We start from the raw sequence: 17,132 nt of genomic DNA on the forward strand, positions 1-17,132 counted from the left end.
GGAAAAAAGCTGCAGATGTCACACAAACATGTTTGGACCCATGCAGCACTCACTACTCACCTACAACAAGCAACATTTTCCTTAACTGGTATTTTACAACTATTTTCAATGTATATTTATCTCTCAGCATTGATACCCGGATTACATTTTTGATAGTCTTTAACATTAAACACTCAAAATTCTCTGCAGATATTTCAATATTCAAAAATTGATTTTCTGTATTGAATTTTTCTTTTTAAAAGAACAAATGACACATTTTTCCTCTCACAAACTAAAGGTGAATTCATAAACAATAAAACACACTCCTGCTCGGTTTTATAATGCTCAGGGTTTTTGTTGCTACAGTCTAACTTAGTCAGGTATGACTGACCACCTAGTAGCTAATGCTAGTTAATGTTTGCAGACTTTTGAAAGGCTAGATTGTGCTCGTCTCCTCTCTACTTGTGCTAGCTGAGGGTGTAGGTTTCATTAAATATTAGAGGGGCAAATATGAGACAAGCATATGGGGTAGGGTGCTAGAAACTTTTCAGCACCAAACACTTAATTTCCTGCATTCTTGTGTATTTTTATGCACCACTTCGTGCCTTTTCTACATTAATTTATGATATAAATGTCATATAAACTCTTTGTAAATAAAGAGTTTTCTGCTACTTTCATGGTCTGCCAGTGGAGACAAATGCACATGCTTTAAATACTGTAAAGGATGTGTCCCCTGTCTTCCCCCCTAAATCTACACCTATGATACCCTTAGAAAATGTTTTTGATTTTTACCATTATTCTGTAATTATCTCTTGCCGTCACCGTGGAGCTCTTAGGCTCTTCTTGGTATGTTTTAATTGTCCATTATTAGATAAATCTGATAATATTTTTTTTTTGCTCGGCAGTACAGAGACATACATGATTAGAAAATGTCTTTCAAGAGTTGACATTAAATAATAATATATGATAGCATTTTTCTGTCATGACAGAAATCATCTGTAAAGACGGACATGAAAATTCTTAACTTTCGGGTGAAAACTCTTACAGTATCATAATCACAGTATAAACTTGTTAGTTACATCACCATGTACTAATAAAATACAAAACATAGTGTAGCTGTGTTCACTATATGTCACTGCTGGTCCTGCCTCAGGCATGTAGAGAGCAAAGTGCTGTAATATTGAGTACCACTGTGGGACCATTATGTCATCAGTCTGTCTGCTGGATGACACTGTCTGTTTGTTTGTGTCTGTCATAGTACTGTGTTTGTTTAAATATAAAATTTTACTGTTGTGTTCAGTTGCAAAGACTCTCCAAAATGCAATATCATTACAACTGTGTCAAGTTTTCCACATCAAGAAGGCTGTTCAGTCTTCATATATTTCTGTTTTCACAATCAATTTCAGTGACCCTATGTGTAAGTTTTAAGTAACATACAAATTTGAACCAATCTGAGCTGAGCCAGGCCTCTCCCAGCTGTCCGTTGGCCTTGTCTGCCCTCCACCTTCATCTCCTCTTTAATCCCCAAAGCCTCTCTCGCTCTCTCTCTCTCCCTCCTTCACAGCCTGTGCCCCTTATCTACTCCACCCGCTCTATCAGTTTCTCTCTCTTTCCATTCCTCTCCACACTCACATGCCTTCCCCATTGCGCGGGCGTCCCGACATTGTCACTCACCATGGTGCCAGTGTTCGTGCCTCCCTCGTCCTCTTGCTCTCCTCTCACACAGTTTGTCCTTCTGGCCTGGTGTTTACAGAATTGGCCCCGTTGAAAGATGATGGTGGATGAATAAATAAATGAAAGAGAGGGATGGAGAGAAATGATGATGAGAACAGGTGAGAAGCTTTAGGAAGCTGCAGTTATCTTCTAGAAAGCTAGAGGAGAAATACAATCATGGATACTCAAATTCTAATCTTCTTATACAACTACTTTTTTTTCACTATCATAAGCTGAAAAACTACAGACGCAGACATTTTGTCTCCATAGAGTGTCTATGTGTTCATATCATCCTCTTAAGGCCCAGACACACCAAACCAACATCAAAGAACTAGCAGCGATAAAGCAAACTGACGCAATGCCTCACATTGCCAGTGTCTCAGCCAAAAAGTTACACATGAACGTACTGCAAAGACTACAATTAGTAGCTAACTAGCACGTATGTTCTGCATCTTCATGAGAGGAAATAATTCTCCAAACCAGCAGATGGCGGTTGTCTGTAATCACCATTCACAAAGGGGCGCTGGTAGACTGATGCTAGTTAGCCAGTTAGCACATTAACAAAACAATCCAGTGTTGAAAGAACGAAGCATATTTACTGTGCGCCAGTGAACAACAACACAAACCACCAGAAAACCTTTCTACTTAAGATGTCAATAGCCAAAGAAAAATGAATCTTACCTAATAATACCAATTTCGTTTGGATCTCACTTCCTCTCGACTGAAGCTCTTTGTTTACTTTTCTCACTTCTGTTCTGTTTCTGAACTTGCAATGAATGAGTAATTTCATTCACCGACGACATATGCCACCTCTGACGCAAATTAAGCATGCTAAATCTGCAAAAAAAATGGAGATGAGGGCCAATGGTGGGGGACATACTGCAGCAACAAGGGCAACAAACGCTCACCCACCGCCCAACATTGACTGGTGGCTGACTGTTGGATTGGTGTGTCAGGGCCATTATACCTCCTTTCCACCAAATTAGCTTAAACCGGTTCTGTTCAGGATGCTTGAAACTTTGGTGCTATCTAGCGAACCATCCTGAGTTTCCAGCAGTTTTGTTGAAAAATGTACAATGAAAGTAAAGCAAGTAGCAACAAGGCGGACTGCACTGATTGAGAGTATTTATACACAATAAAAGTGCTAGGCTATCAAAAACAGCGTACACAAAAAAAACAATGCCTGCAAACCTACACCATGCTACATGTTTAATGAAGACGTTTCATTCTACTTTGATCATTTTCAGGTCAAAATATTTGAAAAGAAGAAACCACACCAATATTGCACTGATTAAATGCAAATGTTTTTTTTTTGTTGTCACATATATTTGTTTTTATCTAAAAAAAAAAACAAGCATGAACCAAATAATAATGAGACCATTGTGTGCTTTTTTTCCCAACTTGCCTTCTCCATCTTCTCTCTTCAATCTGTAAAATAGGGTTCCCACCAAAAACAACAACAAAAACGTTCTTCTTCAGTTCCAACAGGGAACCAACTTTCCAGATTCAGAATAACTTAACTTTTGGTTGACTTTTGCTTAAAAATTAGGTATCCCGGAGCCACAGCTGAACCCACTCCATATTGGTGAAAAAGGGGTGTCATAGACTCCTGAAGGTTCAGATCTGTGGAAAATGCTGCATCACTGAACCAAATTATCCTCATCCTCTTAGGATAAAATATGACCCAACTTTGTCAAATTGCTGCTTAGTTCAAACAAGCTTTAATCTGTATTTCTTTCCACCTCCAAAAATAGATTTTCAAGGTCATCCAAGGTGGCCTCAGCCTTGTCGTGCTAAAGCAGGCCTGTGTTTATAAAAGTGTGTGCGTCTCTACTCACCAACCAAGCCAACAGCATGCAGCCAAACATGCTCATCACTGTCATACACATGATGAGCCTGGGCAGAGTTTGTCAGGTCAGGTTGCCCAGAGAGCTGTCAGGATGCACATGGATGCATGATGCATGTTTCTTTGTGCACCTTACCACACATTTGCTCTACTGGCAGTCAAGGTCACCTGATAAATCCCTCGTTACCTACTTTGCTGGGAGTCAAATCAGCCGATTTCTCCACCCCCCCATCTTTTCTGTCCACGCCGATTCTCCCAATCCCTCTCTTCTGCCTCTATTTTTAACCAGCTTAGCAGCATTGAAGGCATGAGAGGTTTATTCTCTGCCTTCTCCCTCACTCATTACCTGGCTGCCGATTCACAAAGTCTGTTAATCCCATAATGCCGCAACTGCACAGATCACTGCTAGTTTACAGCAAAGTAACACGGCGAACAGTGAGAGCAGTATCTCATCACAAATTTCTTCTTTTCTGTTGATCCTCAAAAAAACCTTTAACTTATTGAATCTCAACATCTCCTTGTTGTCTGTCCATACGTCTGAGTACTCCATTGACAGTGTGTACATTCCCATCATACCACTGTAACAACCCTTCGATCAATACACACACAATCATTAGAGAGAGTTACAGCTCCTGCAGGATCCCCAGATCATATATATCGATCCAGATGTTTATATAGTAGGCATCTTAATGTACATTGCAAAGTCAGCATAAGGGTACTGAAGCTTAAAAATTAAAATTAGAATCAATACATAAATAATAATGCTTACAGGAGCCATCTTTACAGTGAAAGTCAGGGTGAGTTTTCAGTGCTTCTGCAAAGCTGACCTTGATTTTAAGTCTTGAATGGCCTTCGTTTGCAAAATACATTGAGTCAGCATTAAATCTTTAACACATTCATGTCTTCTTAGACTCTTCATCTACCTGTGTGATCAGAATACAGGCAGAGAGCAGACTGCAGAGTCATAGTGGGCTGCTTCTCAGGCCTCACCTTCATCCGCAGTACGGAGACGATTCTGCACCAGGCCTGCCTCACTGCTGCACTCCAGTTAATATGGCTGAGCTGCGAGACACAAGTACTTTAAACATGTGAGTCAGCGGTGCACGAGAGTCACATATGAATTTATTATATTCCACATATTTAAGACTGCACATTTTTTGGCTCCTAGTGGTGCAGTTGCAGTGATGGAAATGAATCACGCTGATCTAAAAATGGCCTTCTTCTCGTGCCTGCAGACTTTTTCATGGACTGTGAGTACGGGATTGGAGGAAATACAGCTTAAGATAGAAACAGATGAGTCAGACATGAGGGGAGGAAGCAGAGAAGAAGTGCCTGCAACTGTATCAGGTGTGCTAGAGCCTCTTGCAGTTTCAGGCTTTAAAATCTAGAGCCCTCACGTGGACATCTTTAGGTACTACAGCTGCGGTCTAATGGCGCAATTTTGTTCCTAAACACTCCCTTATTATTTACTGATAAAAGTGACAATACTTACTAATAACTGAAGCCTCCGGTTTCCCAAAATATTCAGATGTTGGCAGGTGCTGGTCATGCGTGTGACTCTGTTGTGATAAACCCTCCCACACTATCAGTCCACACTGCTACCACGTGGTGTAATGAGGGAATTACAGCTGAGGTGAAAAACATCTGCAGCTGCAAAGAATGAAGTGATTAGCAGCTCTAGTGAAGAAGTGACTGAACCATGGCCAAAGTTTAAATCTTTATTGAATCAACTGTCAAGATCACTTTTAAAATATAATTCAGGATGAGCAATTAAAGTCATTCGGTAAAGGAGAAAATAGATCACATTTCTCATTAGGCTAAAATCACCTGGTTGGCACTAAAACACAAAGAGACACCTTTGGGTTTATGATGGAGCAGACACAATTCAGACTAAGTATCAGTGACCTGTTCAACCCTTGACCCCGATAATGGACGGACATATCAGTATACTAGCAGGCTCTGTGTCTGGATTCCATAAACTATTTAATCCTCCACTAGGGAGATGAGTTGCCACAGATTTCATGGACATAATCCAGATTTATCCTAATCCATCTGAGCATGTTGGTAGACAAAGTAAAAAAAAAAAAAAAAAAAAATAGGCACAAAAGTTTTTTAAAGTAACAGATATCCCCAACAAATACAGCACTGGTGCTGCTCGAGCAACCGAGAAATGTTCTACTATGGCTTTAAGGAAGGATGCAAATAAAAAAACATCAAATGTTACAGTTATAAGCATACAGGTTGAGTCACTAGCTCTAAAAGGGATAGTTTGGGTCTTTTGAATTGGGGTTGAATGGGCTACTCATCCATTGTCAGTGTGTCGCATGAAGTAGATGTCTGACAGCATGCCCTCGGTTGGGAGAAGCAGGCTGGAGTCAAACACAGAAGCTGAGTAATGTACTGCTGTAGAGGGGGGGCAGCAACAAAACATATATCAGCAGCCCAAAGAATCCATTTAAGTGTATGTTATACTGAGAGTTTTTTTTGCTGTGTTACCTTTCTTTAGACAATCAATTTAGACGGGGAGGCCGTTAACAGCTTCAGTTTTAATGCTCTCATTATGGTCACAAAACTCCATTCAGAAAACAGTAATTTTAGCTCGATGAACACAGAAGCTGCTGATCTATCACTGCTTCAATCAGTTTGTTAGTTAATGTTATTGTGTGACTTTGGTGAATCCAAACTTACCCTTTTAAATGCAAAAGCCACACAATAACGCAAATAAATGAACTAATCGAGGAAGAGGCAGACCAGCAGCACCACTGTTCAGTGATATTAAATCATTGTTTTTGTCAATGGAGTTTGGCTTTGAAGAGAGCAATAAGAAATCACTGTCTGACATTACGGTACAGCAGTAAAAATACTCTCAATATAGTGCACAGCTAAAATACGTTTTATTGCTGACCCCTCAACAGCAGTGCATTGCTTAGCTTCCGTGTTGGACTGTCTGCTTCTTCAAACTGGGGGTGTCCCAACCGCTATTTACTGCATGTAATACATTGAGTACTGATAAATACTTCATGCAACCCCACTTGAAAAATCTGTCCCTCTGAGTTTCTTTCCATCTGAGGTGTCACTGAATGTTCACAAAGAAGGCAAAAAAAATAAGAATAATACAAAAACTATTCAAATCAAACATTAACACAAATATAGTATTACTGCAGCAGTTAACCCTCCCCCTCACTGCAGTTAACACCCTGATGTTATCACGGTCTGTGAGTCTCGTCTCGCCGCTGTCCGATTAACTGCAGCTAATAGCTTCTCCACAGGGTGTCTGTTTTACACCGACTTCATGCCAGCTGGGTTTGTAAACCAACAGCAGCAGACAGATACGACTAGACAGAGGCAACATGTAACACCCATGCATTGTGCTTCTGCTAACAAATGCATGTAAGTAACCACAATGTGTCTGTAGCTCCACATTCAATAATGCAGGACAATTCAGTGTTGAAACATGCTTTTGCAATGCAACAGCGTACTTAGTATGTGTTCATGTCCTATGATGTAACATTTACACACAGCATTTCAAAACAAATTTGCTTTACAGAACTACAGCTTCATTACATCCCTGTAGCTGTCTGATACAGCCATGCATACAGTACATAAGCAACATCTTATATCTTGCTAGCTCAAGCTGATCAAGGTTTAAAAATGGTCAAATTCTCAAAAGGAGCAACACGACACCTGAACCCGATTATTTCAGAGTATTGACCACAGATAAATATTCTCAAACAAACAAGGCGAAACAGGTTTTGCTCTGCATCACAGACTTGAAAATATATAGCCAAGCATAAAATTCACATTCACAAGTCCTCACACTTTCACAGAGCTCAAGCTATCTCTCTCTCATGTGAGCCTGCAGAAATGTTCACCCACCCAGTTATACACATATTTACACACACACGCACGCACACACACATACACACACACGCCTCCAGCTCGGTGTCCTCTCACACAAACATGGCAGGCGACACAAAGCTATCCCCGCGGTTGACATTGGGGCCCTGATGGTAGTCCTGGGGGTCGCTGTCTGTGCGCATGTAAGGAGGCGGGACCTCATTGTTTCCGGGATCATCCCAGCCGGAGGGGGCAGCAGAGTAATAATGCTCCCTCCCATCATGACCATAATCTTCATCATCATGGTAGGCATCCAGGTCCTGCCAGAAACAAGGGAACAGTAAAGATGTCAACCTTCATGTGTGATGAAATTTCTGTGTGGGTCAATCAGCTGTAAATACTGCGTCTCTACTCAAGTTTCATCCCACTAGCTTCTGTTTTAACCCTCTGAAACCTGGAGTGACACCATTTTTCTTGTGCAAGTTTTTAAACCTTTGAACCTTTCACAAATGAGCTTTATTTCATTCAAAAACATGTGGAAAAGGGCAATTAGCAACTTGGTAAGAACTGTTCCACAAATTGCAAGATACAAGCGAATTTAGATAAATATTAAAAAAAAAAAAAAAAAGGTGGGGAAAAATGTCTAAGGAAAAATGAAAATTGTTGGGGAAAATTATTATTACTATAAATGTTTTGTTTTTGTAATTACCAATAACATTTTAAATAATTTTATGGAAAAACACATTTTTTAAAATCAATTTTCACCAGGTCATTTCCAAGTTTTTTTTTCTTTCTTTCTTTTCTAATTTTCAGTTTTTGGGTCCTTTCTTCTAAAGATTGTTTTGTGCCTCCTCCACATGGTTTTAAAAGAAATTAGCAATTTGTTCAGGTTTTAGAGGGTTAACAGCATCTGGTGCACAGTTCTTTTTTGCAATCAGGATTTCCTTCATGAATTTCTGAAAAGACTGAGCAGGATACAGCAGTATTCTGTCTATATTTTAGAGTACGGATGTATCTACTTATAATTTGACTTTGCAGTAGTGAACTGCATTGCTTCATATTACCTCTTAAGTGGACCACTGCTATTGTAAAATCAAACTAATCAGTGTATTTCTAACACTACTGCAGCTGTGCAGTGTCACACACCATTAGCCAAAGTTTATCCGACTCCAGTCAGTGGTGTCTGAAATTAGCCTGTTTCCAGACCTCTGATTCACTAAATGGCCATTCAGTCTGAATATCAGCCTCATCTGAGATACTCTTCTGTGAAACAATGAGATTGCAGCTCATTCACAGTCCTCTGAATTCCATGCTAGCAGAGGGGATAGTTAAAGTGGGAAATAAAATGAATAAAAAACACACCTTCATTTATGCATGAACTCATAGTGTGACAACAGATTAAGTAAATAAAAGTTTTCTCTATGTTGTTTTCATGAAAACTTTCAACCCTCAACCCCAGTGTTTCCTGAAACATCTTAAAATAGACATAACATTTATTCTACATTGTGCAAAAAAGCTAAGTATTAATGAAACACTGCATGACATTTGAGGTCTGCACCCAGGAATAGTTTAGTGTGACATTACAGTATATTCTAAATGTTTTCTCCACCTATGGGGAAATGTGTGAGCAGTTTGATGAGGTTTGGCTGCACAACATTTAAGAACACTGTAGGATCCAAAACAGGGTGCCTAAAGACAGCAGACACTTAAATACATTTTAAGACCTACTGAAGATAATTTTTAAACGAATTTATTGTGGAAGTCAGATTTCTTTGTCTTTTTTTTTTAATTAAAAAGCAGATATATTAGCTATATAAATCCTGTGAAAGTATCAAAATGCTCAATCCACAGAGGGGTGCCGACTTTCAAAAACTGTGACGTTAAACAAGCCATAAGAACTTACACAAACTTTTGGACAGAGGGTGAATACAGGTATATTCAGGCAGACAGTATGAGAAAAATAATGTGTATATTTTTTATTAAAGCATATAAACACAACCCAGTAAAACCCCAAATACAAGTATGAACCTACAAATGTGGTTAATATGGGACCTTAAAGGCTGATTTTTCTTAGTATTGCAGAAAGGTATAAGAATAAGTATATATGAGGTCTCATGGTAACGGGAAGGTTTTTTGTAAGAACGTGATTATTAGAGTGAGTTAGGATAATCTAAATTTTGCCAACAGGTAAGGGCAAGTATAAAGTAAAGCACTAGACTTCAAAGATTTGTAACATCAGTAATTCAGATTTTTTTTTATGTAGAACAGCTTAACTCATTTTGATAGAAAGAAATTCAAATATGCATAATGGGAATGAGATAAAATATTTGTAACAATTAAGACCTCACAAATTCAAATCTAAAACAATTCAATTAAATTCAATTACTTAAGGCCTTATATTTTGAGACTTTTTCAGGACTCGAGGACACCCTCAAAAAGGACAGAAGAGGTTGTAATAATGCATAAAAACCTTAAACAATCTCAGACACCACCTTGATCACGGCAAGATTGCAGAAAACATTTGGTGAATAAAGCCGGGTGTACTGGAGGAGGACGGTGTTACTTGTTTTCATGTTGACAGAAACTCATACCGCTCCACAACATGCTCTGTGCGTGTCCTCAGGGTACACTACAGACTTACAGTAATTGGAGTGTGTGTTACTTCTGCATTTTTAACCAACGTGCTCACTTACGGTAACTGGCTCGGCACTCTGGGTAGAGTAGTATTGGTTCTGCAGAGGTCTGTCCTCGGCCACCGGGACATTCCCTGAGTTCACTTGCTGTGGATGCACACATCAGATAACATGTTTCAGAAGATGTGATCAAAAATCTGTTAAATTTGCTTTGTGTCGAACAACCTGGAACAATTGTCTGGTTTATGTGTTTCTGGCAGGCATTTGTGGATGGTGACTCACTCTGTTAGCCGAGCTGTTGGTCTTTTGAGGGGGAGGGGGCTTGTACTTGGGTGGACCACTGAAACACACAAAAAGCCACACAAATATGAGACATCCAGCATGTCATTTCATCTAATGAACGATTTTCAGAATAAACGCTCAAATATAAAAAACAGAAAACAATAATCAAGTGAACTGCAGTCATCCACACTCATCAAGTCAAACAGGTACTCACTCTCCGTTGAGTTTGTTGTTGCGGTGTTTGCGGTACATCGCGATAGCTGTTCCGATGATGGCCAACAGTATTATGACTCCAATAATGGCTCCTACGATGCTGCCTGTAGTAGCGCCTTTCATTGGAAGACGAGTACCTGCAAAAATAAGAAAAGAGAGAAAATACATTGAGACAGTGATGTGAATTTCCCCTTTAACTGGAGGGTCCTGCTAACGTCCACTCAATAACACAAACTTACATTTTAGATATTCAAAAAATGGTTCACAAACTTTTTGCCTCATGAACCCTCAAAATAAATCTACTCGGAGCTTCATATCTCTTGTTGAACGCCTGTATGTTGATAAGTTGTGAGCACTGCCACTGGTGATTCAGACTGCTACATACTTGGGCGTAGATCTATCTATAATCACTCAAGAAAAAGCAACAGTTCATGGACTAGTTTGACATCTTGGAAAGAATGCCTGCCGGGTATTTGCTTTCCAGTGTAGAGTTAGATGAGAAGACAGATACAAATTTCATGTCTGTCTGTTAAATATGACACTACAGCCAGCTGCCTCTTAGCTTAACTTAAGACAAGGGCTGGAGACAGCTAGTGTCTTTTCAACGGGAACACATTCTGCCAAAAAATAAATAAATAAAGTATTCATGAAGTTGTGGGCGGGGCTACTTATTGTTTAGGACCAGCAGCTTCTAGTCTGCTAATCGCCTGGCAACAGCTCAGAGCCAATAAACAGATATGAGAGAGGTATCGATTTTCTCAATTTATTCCTGAAAAGGGGAATTTTTATCATGGTATGCTTGTTCCCAAGGTTAAGATTCCCAAGCCAGAGAAAGTAATAAAACAACAATGTCATGAAGTAGAGCAATGTCTCGACATTTACCATTTTGTCCATTTGTTAAACAGTAATGGTGCACTTGTTAAATCTATCACATTTATTATAGCAAAAAAGGAAACACTGATGCACTTAGCTGCGGAAGAGCCAGGTAATTTTCAAAGGTGGAAAGAGTAATATTGCAATCAAGTAAAAGTAGTGTTACTTGAAAGAAATTTTACTCATGAGAAATTTATCTAATAAAAAGTAAAAACTAAGTCACTTACAGTATAGTCTGTGTAAATGTCACTGTGTTACATTATTAAAGGGGTTAAGGGGGTGGTGACTTTAGGCTACAAAATAAATCGTAATAAATGTCTATGTATGCACTAGTGGAACAACATTAGCAACATGACCCCTTATGTCACAACCAACAGTAAATTCAATTTCTAAAGACGGCCCTTTGCAGCCTGCACAAGGGCTTCAAGTGATTATGATTCAGTTTTACCTCACTAGACTTTACCAGAAAAGAGACAAAACTCAGACAAAAATGGCCAACAATAAATAAAAAATCAATTAACACCAGCAGCAGATGCAAAAAGTAATATTTATCTACCCAAATTAAATAAGCTGACATTTCTCATAAAACCGCCAGCACAATAAAATATCATCAAGCATAACAACATGGAGCTGTCTAACAATAACAAGTGCAGAGCGGCTGCAGCCACAAACAGAAAAGGAGAGACTTCACAGTTTAAATATATACCTCGTAGCTAACACATGCAATGCTTGGCAATGCAATGGCTGTTGACGTTTTTATCTGGAGAGCTGTTATTGTACTCACCTGTCTGAATGTCAGACTGTGAGTCTTGTTCTCACACAGCGTTCTCATGAATGATTCATATGACTTTTGTTTTACTAAGTTACAGATGCGACTTAAAATGTAGGAGAGTGTGATAAAAAAAATACTTACATAAAAGTAAAATTACAATTTTTTTCACTACTCAAAAAAGTACAAGCACACAAATAAACTTAAGCCGCTTTTACACAGAGGTTGCGCTATAGGGCCACAATAAAGTCCCTTCTTTATACCACACTTGCATTTTTACACAGAACCAAATGACGGCGGCATCATTCTGCTCCCGCAATCAAAGAGGCGTGACAGGCATGACACGTGACACAAAAACCTCGACCTCTGGTGTGACATACGATATAAGCGTCAGAAACACTTTCTAAATAATAGCAAAGGCATAACATGTCAATAACAATCATTTATTTCTGTTTCTGCTTATCTTATAGTCCTCTTAGAGGGTATGGCGCTCCCGAATTGTTTATTGCAGAGATTTACGACTGCTGTTCTACTTTGAGTTAGTCACTAATGCTAACAGCTAATGAAACAACACCTCCCCGCCCATGGTCACTTTTTTTAGCTTCATGCACCTCGGAGCAACTCTCATAAGAATGAATAGGCCCTCCTCCATTGCTGTATCCAGTTCCCTTAATACATCAATGATTATGACCCCTCAGAGGTATCTTGTGACTTCTTGTGAGGGCCCTGCCCCCCAGGTTGGGGACTTCTGATTTAACAAACATTAATTAAAAGAAAAATAGTGCAGAACTGCATGTTAGACAAGTTAATTTACTCAACACCAGACCCATGACTAAGGGTGGCGTTAGAAAAAAGAGACTCGACGATGAGGATGACTTTATAAATGAGTGTGTGTGAGTGTGTGTGTGTGTACACGTGTGTGTGTGTGTGTGTCTGTGTGTGTGTGTGTGTGTGTGTGTAGACGTGCAACACTGAAGTACAGAGAGGGTCTTGATTAGAGCGTTGAGTCACATGGGTGATTAAGATGAACCAGAGGAATCATGCAGAGGTTCCACTAATGAACCGTGACCACACTGAACATGAGCCGACACACATACAGCGCACGCGCGCACACACACTGTGTGTTTACGGAAGGTGCAACCCGGCTCATTATCCCCCCAAAATCCCAGGGGATTATGCTAATGAGGGGGCGTTAAAGGGCAGAGAGGATCTGAAGCTCATTTGATGAGAACAAACTCTGGTCCTAGTAATTGGAAGGGTCATGATTGAATGTTGTTCGGCCTCTAATTACAATTCTCCTCTAACAATAGACTTCTTTGAATATGTCCTGAAAATAATTTTCATACTTTCGTACATACAAAGTTGTTCCAATGATCATCTCTTTCTTTGCTACTCATTACAACCCAGCACATCATCTTTTACTGCTGACCCTGGTTGCACAACAGCTTTGGCTTTCCCCTCTCTTTAATGCTTTCATTGTGCTAAGTAATTCATGAAGCCCATATTTGGAAGTCTCTGTGAACCATCTGCACAATGGACTTATAAACATTCATTCTGAAAAGTGAAAACATGGGAATGACAAAATGAAAGACATGACATTTGAGAAACAAAAATAAAAAAGGATGTGAACCTTCAATATCAAAAGCACAATGTGCACCTTAATCTGCACAGTCACAGCAATAATCACTAAGCTTTTCAGCTCTTTTAACCATGAAACAAAAGGATTCCCTCGATATAATAAATAGAAAATCTTCTTTTGATGGGGTGAACTGAGTTAATTATGTTGTTTGGATTTATTCTGTGAGGTACAAATAAGTTTTCCATTGTTTTTTCCCCCCAGTGCTAAAAAACCAACATGTGGTGCCCTCATTGCATCTAAAGTAGTTTTCTGCTTTGGGAGGGACACAAACTGCCGCAGCACACACTCTGGATGTGTGGGGTTTTTTTTTTTTTACATGTTATGTGTGTTATTCTCAAGTTTTAAATCAAACCTGAATTACACTTTTGCTTTCAGTACCTTGTTAGTAAGACATGCTCTGGATAAACTGGATTCAAACAGCAAAAAGAACCACAAGTTGTATTTTAATATATTGCAAAATATGGCACAAGCCTACATATAGTATATATTTAAAGCTGGGGTAGGCTGTTTAATTTTGGCATAATTGGGCAAAAATCCCATAATAACATTTAAGCATATTGTAATTGACGTAATCTGAGAGAAAACTAGACTTCTGCACCTCCTCTTGGCTGTTTTCAGGCTTTTGAAAATGTAGGCCGTGACAGGACTATGGCCAATCACAGGTCATTTCAGAGAGAGGGCGTTATGAGCAAATGTTAGCTTGCTAAGTCTTGTTTTTTATGGTATGAGAGACAGACAGAGAGAAAGTGGGGCAAGCAGGGGCTGAGGGGCTAAGCTGTACAACTCTACAATCAAAAAACATTAAAATCAAAGTATGAGAGACACTGGGTTACTGTATAAAACATGTGCATATGCCTGTGGTTGTCTGGTGGGAGAAACCTGGGACAGAGAGGGGGGAGCTGCAGGAGGAGGGTGTATTTTTAAATTCTGACATTTTTATTTTTTGCCCATCCCAACTTTAATATTAAAAAGAATAAAATATGCAATAAAATGCATTTGGATAAAGTTTGTTCTACAGCAAAATTGAGTTATATGAAAGGAGAGGTGATTTAAATTTTATTAGTACTGTTATATGAGACAAGATATTTTTTGGGATATTGATTAGTGTAATATTTTGGCACTACCAACATATTTCTCTTCTTAAAGTTTGCATTAGAGCAAACTGATAGAATTCTCTGAAATCATCCTGTTCTAAAAATCAACAGTGTTTTTAAAAAAATGCCAAAACATCATCCTGACATTCTGTAAATATCACCTCGACCTCTGGACTCACAGCATAAAGGTTATTGATGGTTTCTAACACTTCTGCAATAAAGAGAGGGGGGGCAAGCAGCTGTTATGCTGGAGAGGAAATTCAGGCTCAGCTCGGCTGCAGGAAATGAAAACTAATTATTCATGCAACAGTCCAAATCTTAAAAGTGTCTCACCATGAGCTTGTAAAACCTACTTTTGTTTCAGCTCGCCCATAAAACACAGACTTTGGGTTATAAATGAACAAAGAATGTGAACTTTGAAATGAACAATGCTAAATAATTAGTCAGATTTTTACAAGGACTGTCATGAAGGAGTGTGGAGAACATTTTACGATGGCATTTTCAAAGTCACGGTGGGTCTGAAGAGTATTTTCCACAAAGTAATTTAACAGACAAGGAGGGGTGATTTAAACACAAAAATAAAAGAATTAAACACCAAAGTGTCTTCACAGAAACTCAAGCAGCAGAGACAGACTGGATGTGAAGCACTAGCAGGCACTCAGGCTCTATCAGATTACCAACTGTTGCAACTAAAATTTGGCATTTAATCACTTCACTTCAAATGTATGTAGTGTAAACTATCTGCCACATGGTGGTGCTGTGTCCATTTAAACCCAAAACACAGGAACCACAGGCCACATTCATTCTAAACCTGATACCTGCCTGGTCTTTCCATGGTTTTTGTGTTACTGCTTCCTCATTCCAGTGCCGTGTCTGTTTATCATCACACTGCTCGCTCCCTCCTCCATTTTGCCTCCCGGGATGTTTTTTTAATTTTTTTTTTAAACTCTATAGGAGGCCCCCCTCCCTTCTCCTTTTGCTTTATCTCACAGGCATCATTATCCAACCAAAGTCATTTTCACTCAGCAGGTTTCAGGTAGAAAGCTGTTCCTTCCTCACTGATAACCCCTGATAGAGAAGAGCGATCTGCAGGAAAAAGAGGCCAATTTTCAGGATTGAGGTGGCGGTGCTTGTGTGTGAATGACTTGACTTGAGTGTGCCCTCTGTGTTGGCCCTGGACACCAGCCATGTCTTGCGCTAATGAAACATCCCAGACCGAGAGAGAGGAGTGTGTGTGTGTGTGTGTGTGTGTGTGTGTGTGTGTGTGTTTGTACTGCACACTAGCTGGGCCTGTTCAAATCCCTGCAGCTCTTCGCCAAGGACATATTACCAGACTTACCCCACACATATAGAGTGCAGCAAGGCCATGGACCCGTGCAAACAAAAAACGCACTCGTGCACGTGCTCACACGACGTTGTATTAAGAAGCAGCTGGCATCCTCTGCTGTATCCTCATCACTCAGACTGACATATTTACACAAACACACTGGTCTGCAGCGTGCCCTTTGCCCCACTGCTTCTCCTCTCCAGACAAACATCACATGCATACACAAATACACATCTACATACATGAGAACAGACACAATAACAAGCACAAAACAACAACAGATCTGTTTTCTATATTCAGTCTCACAATATGTTTTTTTCTTCACTGTGAATGCAGAGATGGTCCAAACTCAGTTAAAGGTCAGCTCCATCTCTGTCAGTGGATCAATGCAGGGACCTTCCAGTCAGATACACATCTATCTCTTCCTATATGTGAGCCCTCCATTGCTCACCCTTGCCTGCCTGCCTGGCCAAGCCAGTCAACCATAGACCACCACTCTCCCACGAGGCACAGAGGAGGGGGGGTGGAGTGGGAGTGACGGAAGAGGAGATGAGCCTGGATGGCTGGCTGAAACTGTCTGAAATTACCACAGACCCACTTCAGCAAGTTGAAAATACCACCAGAATCTCTGGAGCTTTAGGCTGCATGGTTAGATACTGGCCGCAGCTCTGCAGCCAGTGGAGTTTTTTGTGTTTTTTTTAGTTTTACCTTTATTCTCTTCATTTCTGTCTCAAAATACTTTTACAAAGAGGGGGAAAAAAATTCAGGAGACAGATCAGCACTCCTTGAAAAACTTAGCGCATATGAGTCACTGACGGTAAAGCTGAAACGAGGACTCAGGGAAACAGGATTCGTTGCGAGATGAGTCAAGTCGAGATGACGGGGGTCCAAACACAGGAGTTCGGGTGAGTGACATTCAGGAGCGAG

General features: G+C 39.8%; 1 protein-coding gene and 1 long non-coding RNA gene across 2 annotated transcripts in view; both read right to left on the reverse strand.

The window, feature by feature from the left end:
- Positions 1-1,652: 1,652 nt before the first annotated feature.
- LOC121945318 (uncharacterized) lies at positions 1,653-5,236 on the reverse strand. The gene is made up of 3 exons (XR_006105952.2): positions 5,031-5,236; positions 4,529-4,600; positions 1,653-1,719 (listed from the first exon to the last, which is right to left on the reverse strand). It is a non-coding gene; the product is annotated as an uncharacterized LOC121945318 (long non-coding RNA).
- Positions 5,237-5,242: 6 nt separating this feature from the next.
- Positions 5,243-17,132, reverse strand: part of LOC121945257 (nectin-2) — a 93,118-nt gene continuing 81,228 nt past the window's right edge. The window contains exons 7-10 of the mRNA XM_042489349.2: positions 10,505-10,640; positions 10,291-10,348; positions 10,069-10,155; positions 5,243-7,695 (exon numbers count right to left, since the gene is read on the reverse strand). Coding sequence (XP_042345283.1) covers positions 7,489-7,695; positions 10,069-10,155; positions 10,291-10,348; positions 10,505-10,640 — 488 coding nt within the window. The 3' untranslated portion in view covers positions 5,243-7,488. The remainder of the gene's footprint in view (positions 7,696-10,068; positions 10,156-10,290; positions 10,349-10,504; positions 10,641-17,132) is intronic.

The sequence above is a fragment of the Plectropomus leopardus genome, chromosome 11 (assembly GCF_026936395.1).
Source record: "Plectropomus leopardus strain MGB_pleo_1.0 chromosome 11, ASM2693639v1, whole genome shotgun sequence".
In the NCBI taxonomy this organism is placed as follows: domain Eukaryota; kingdom Metazoa; phylum Chordata; class Actinopteri; order Perciformes; family Serranidae; genus Plectropomus; species Plectropomus leopardus.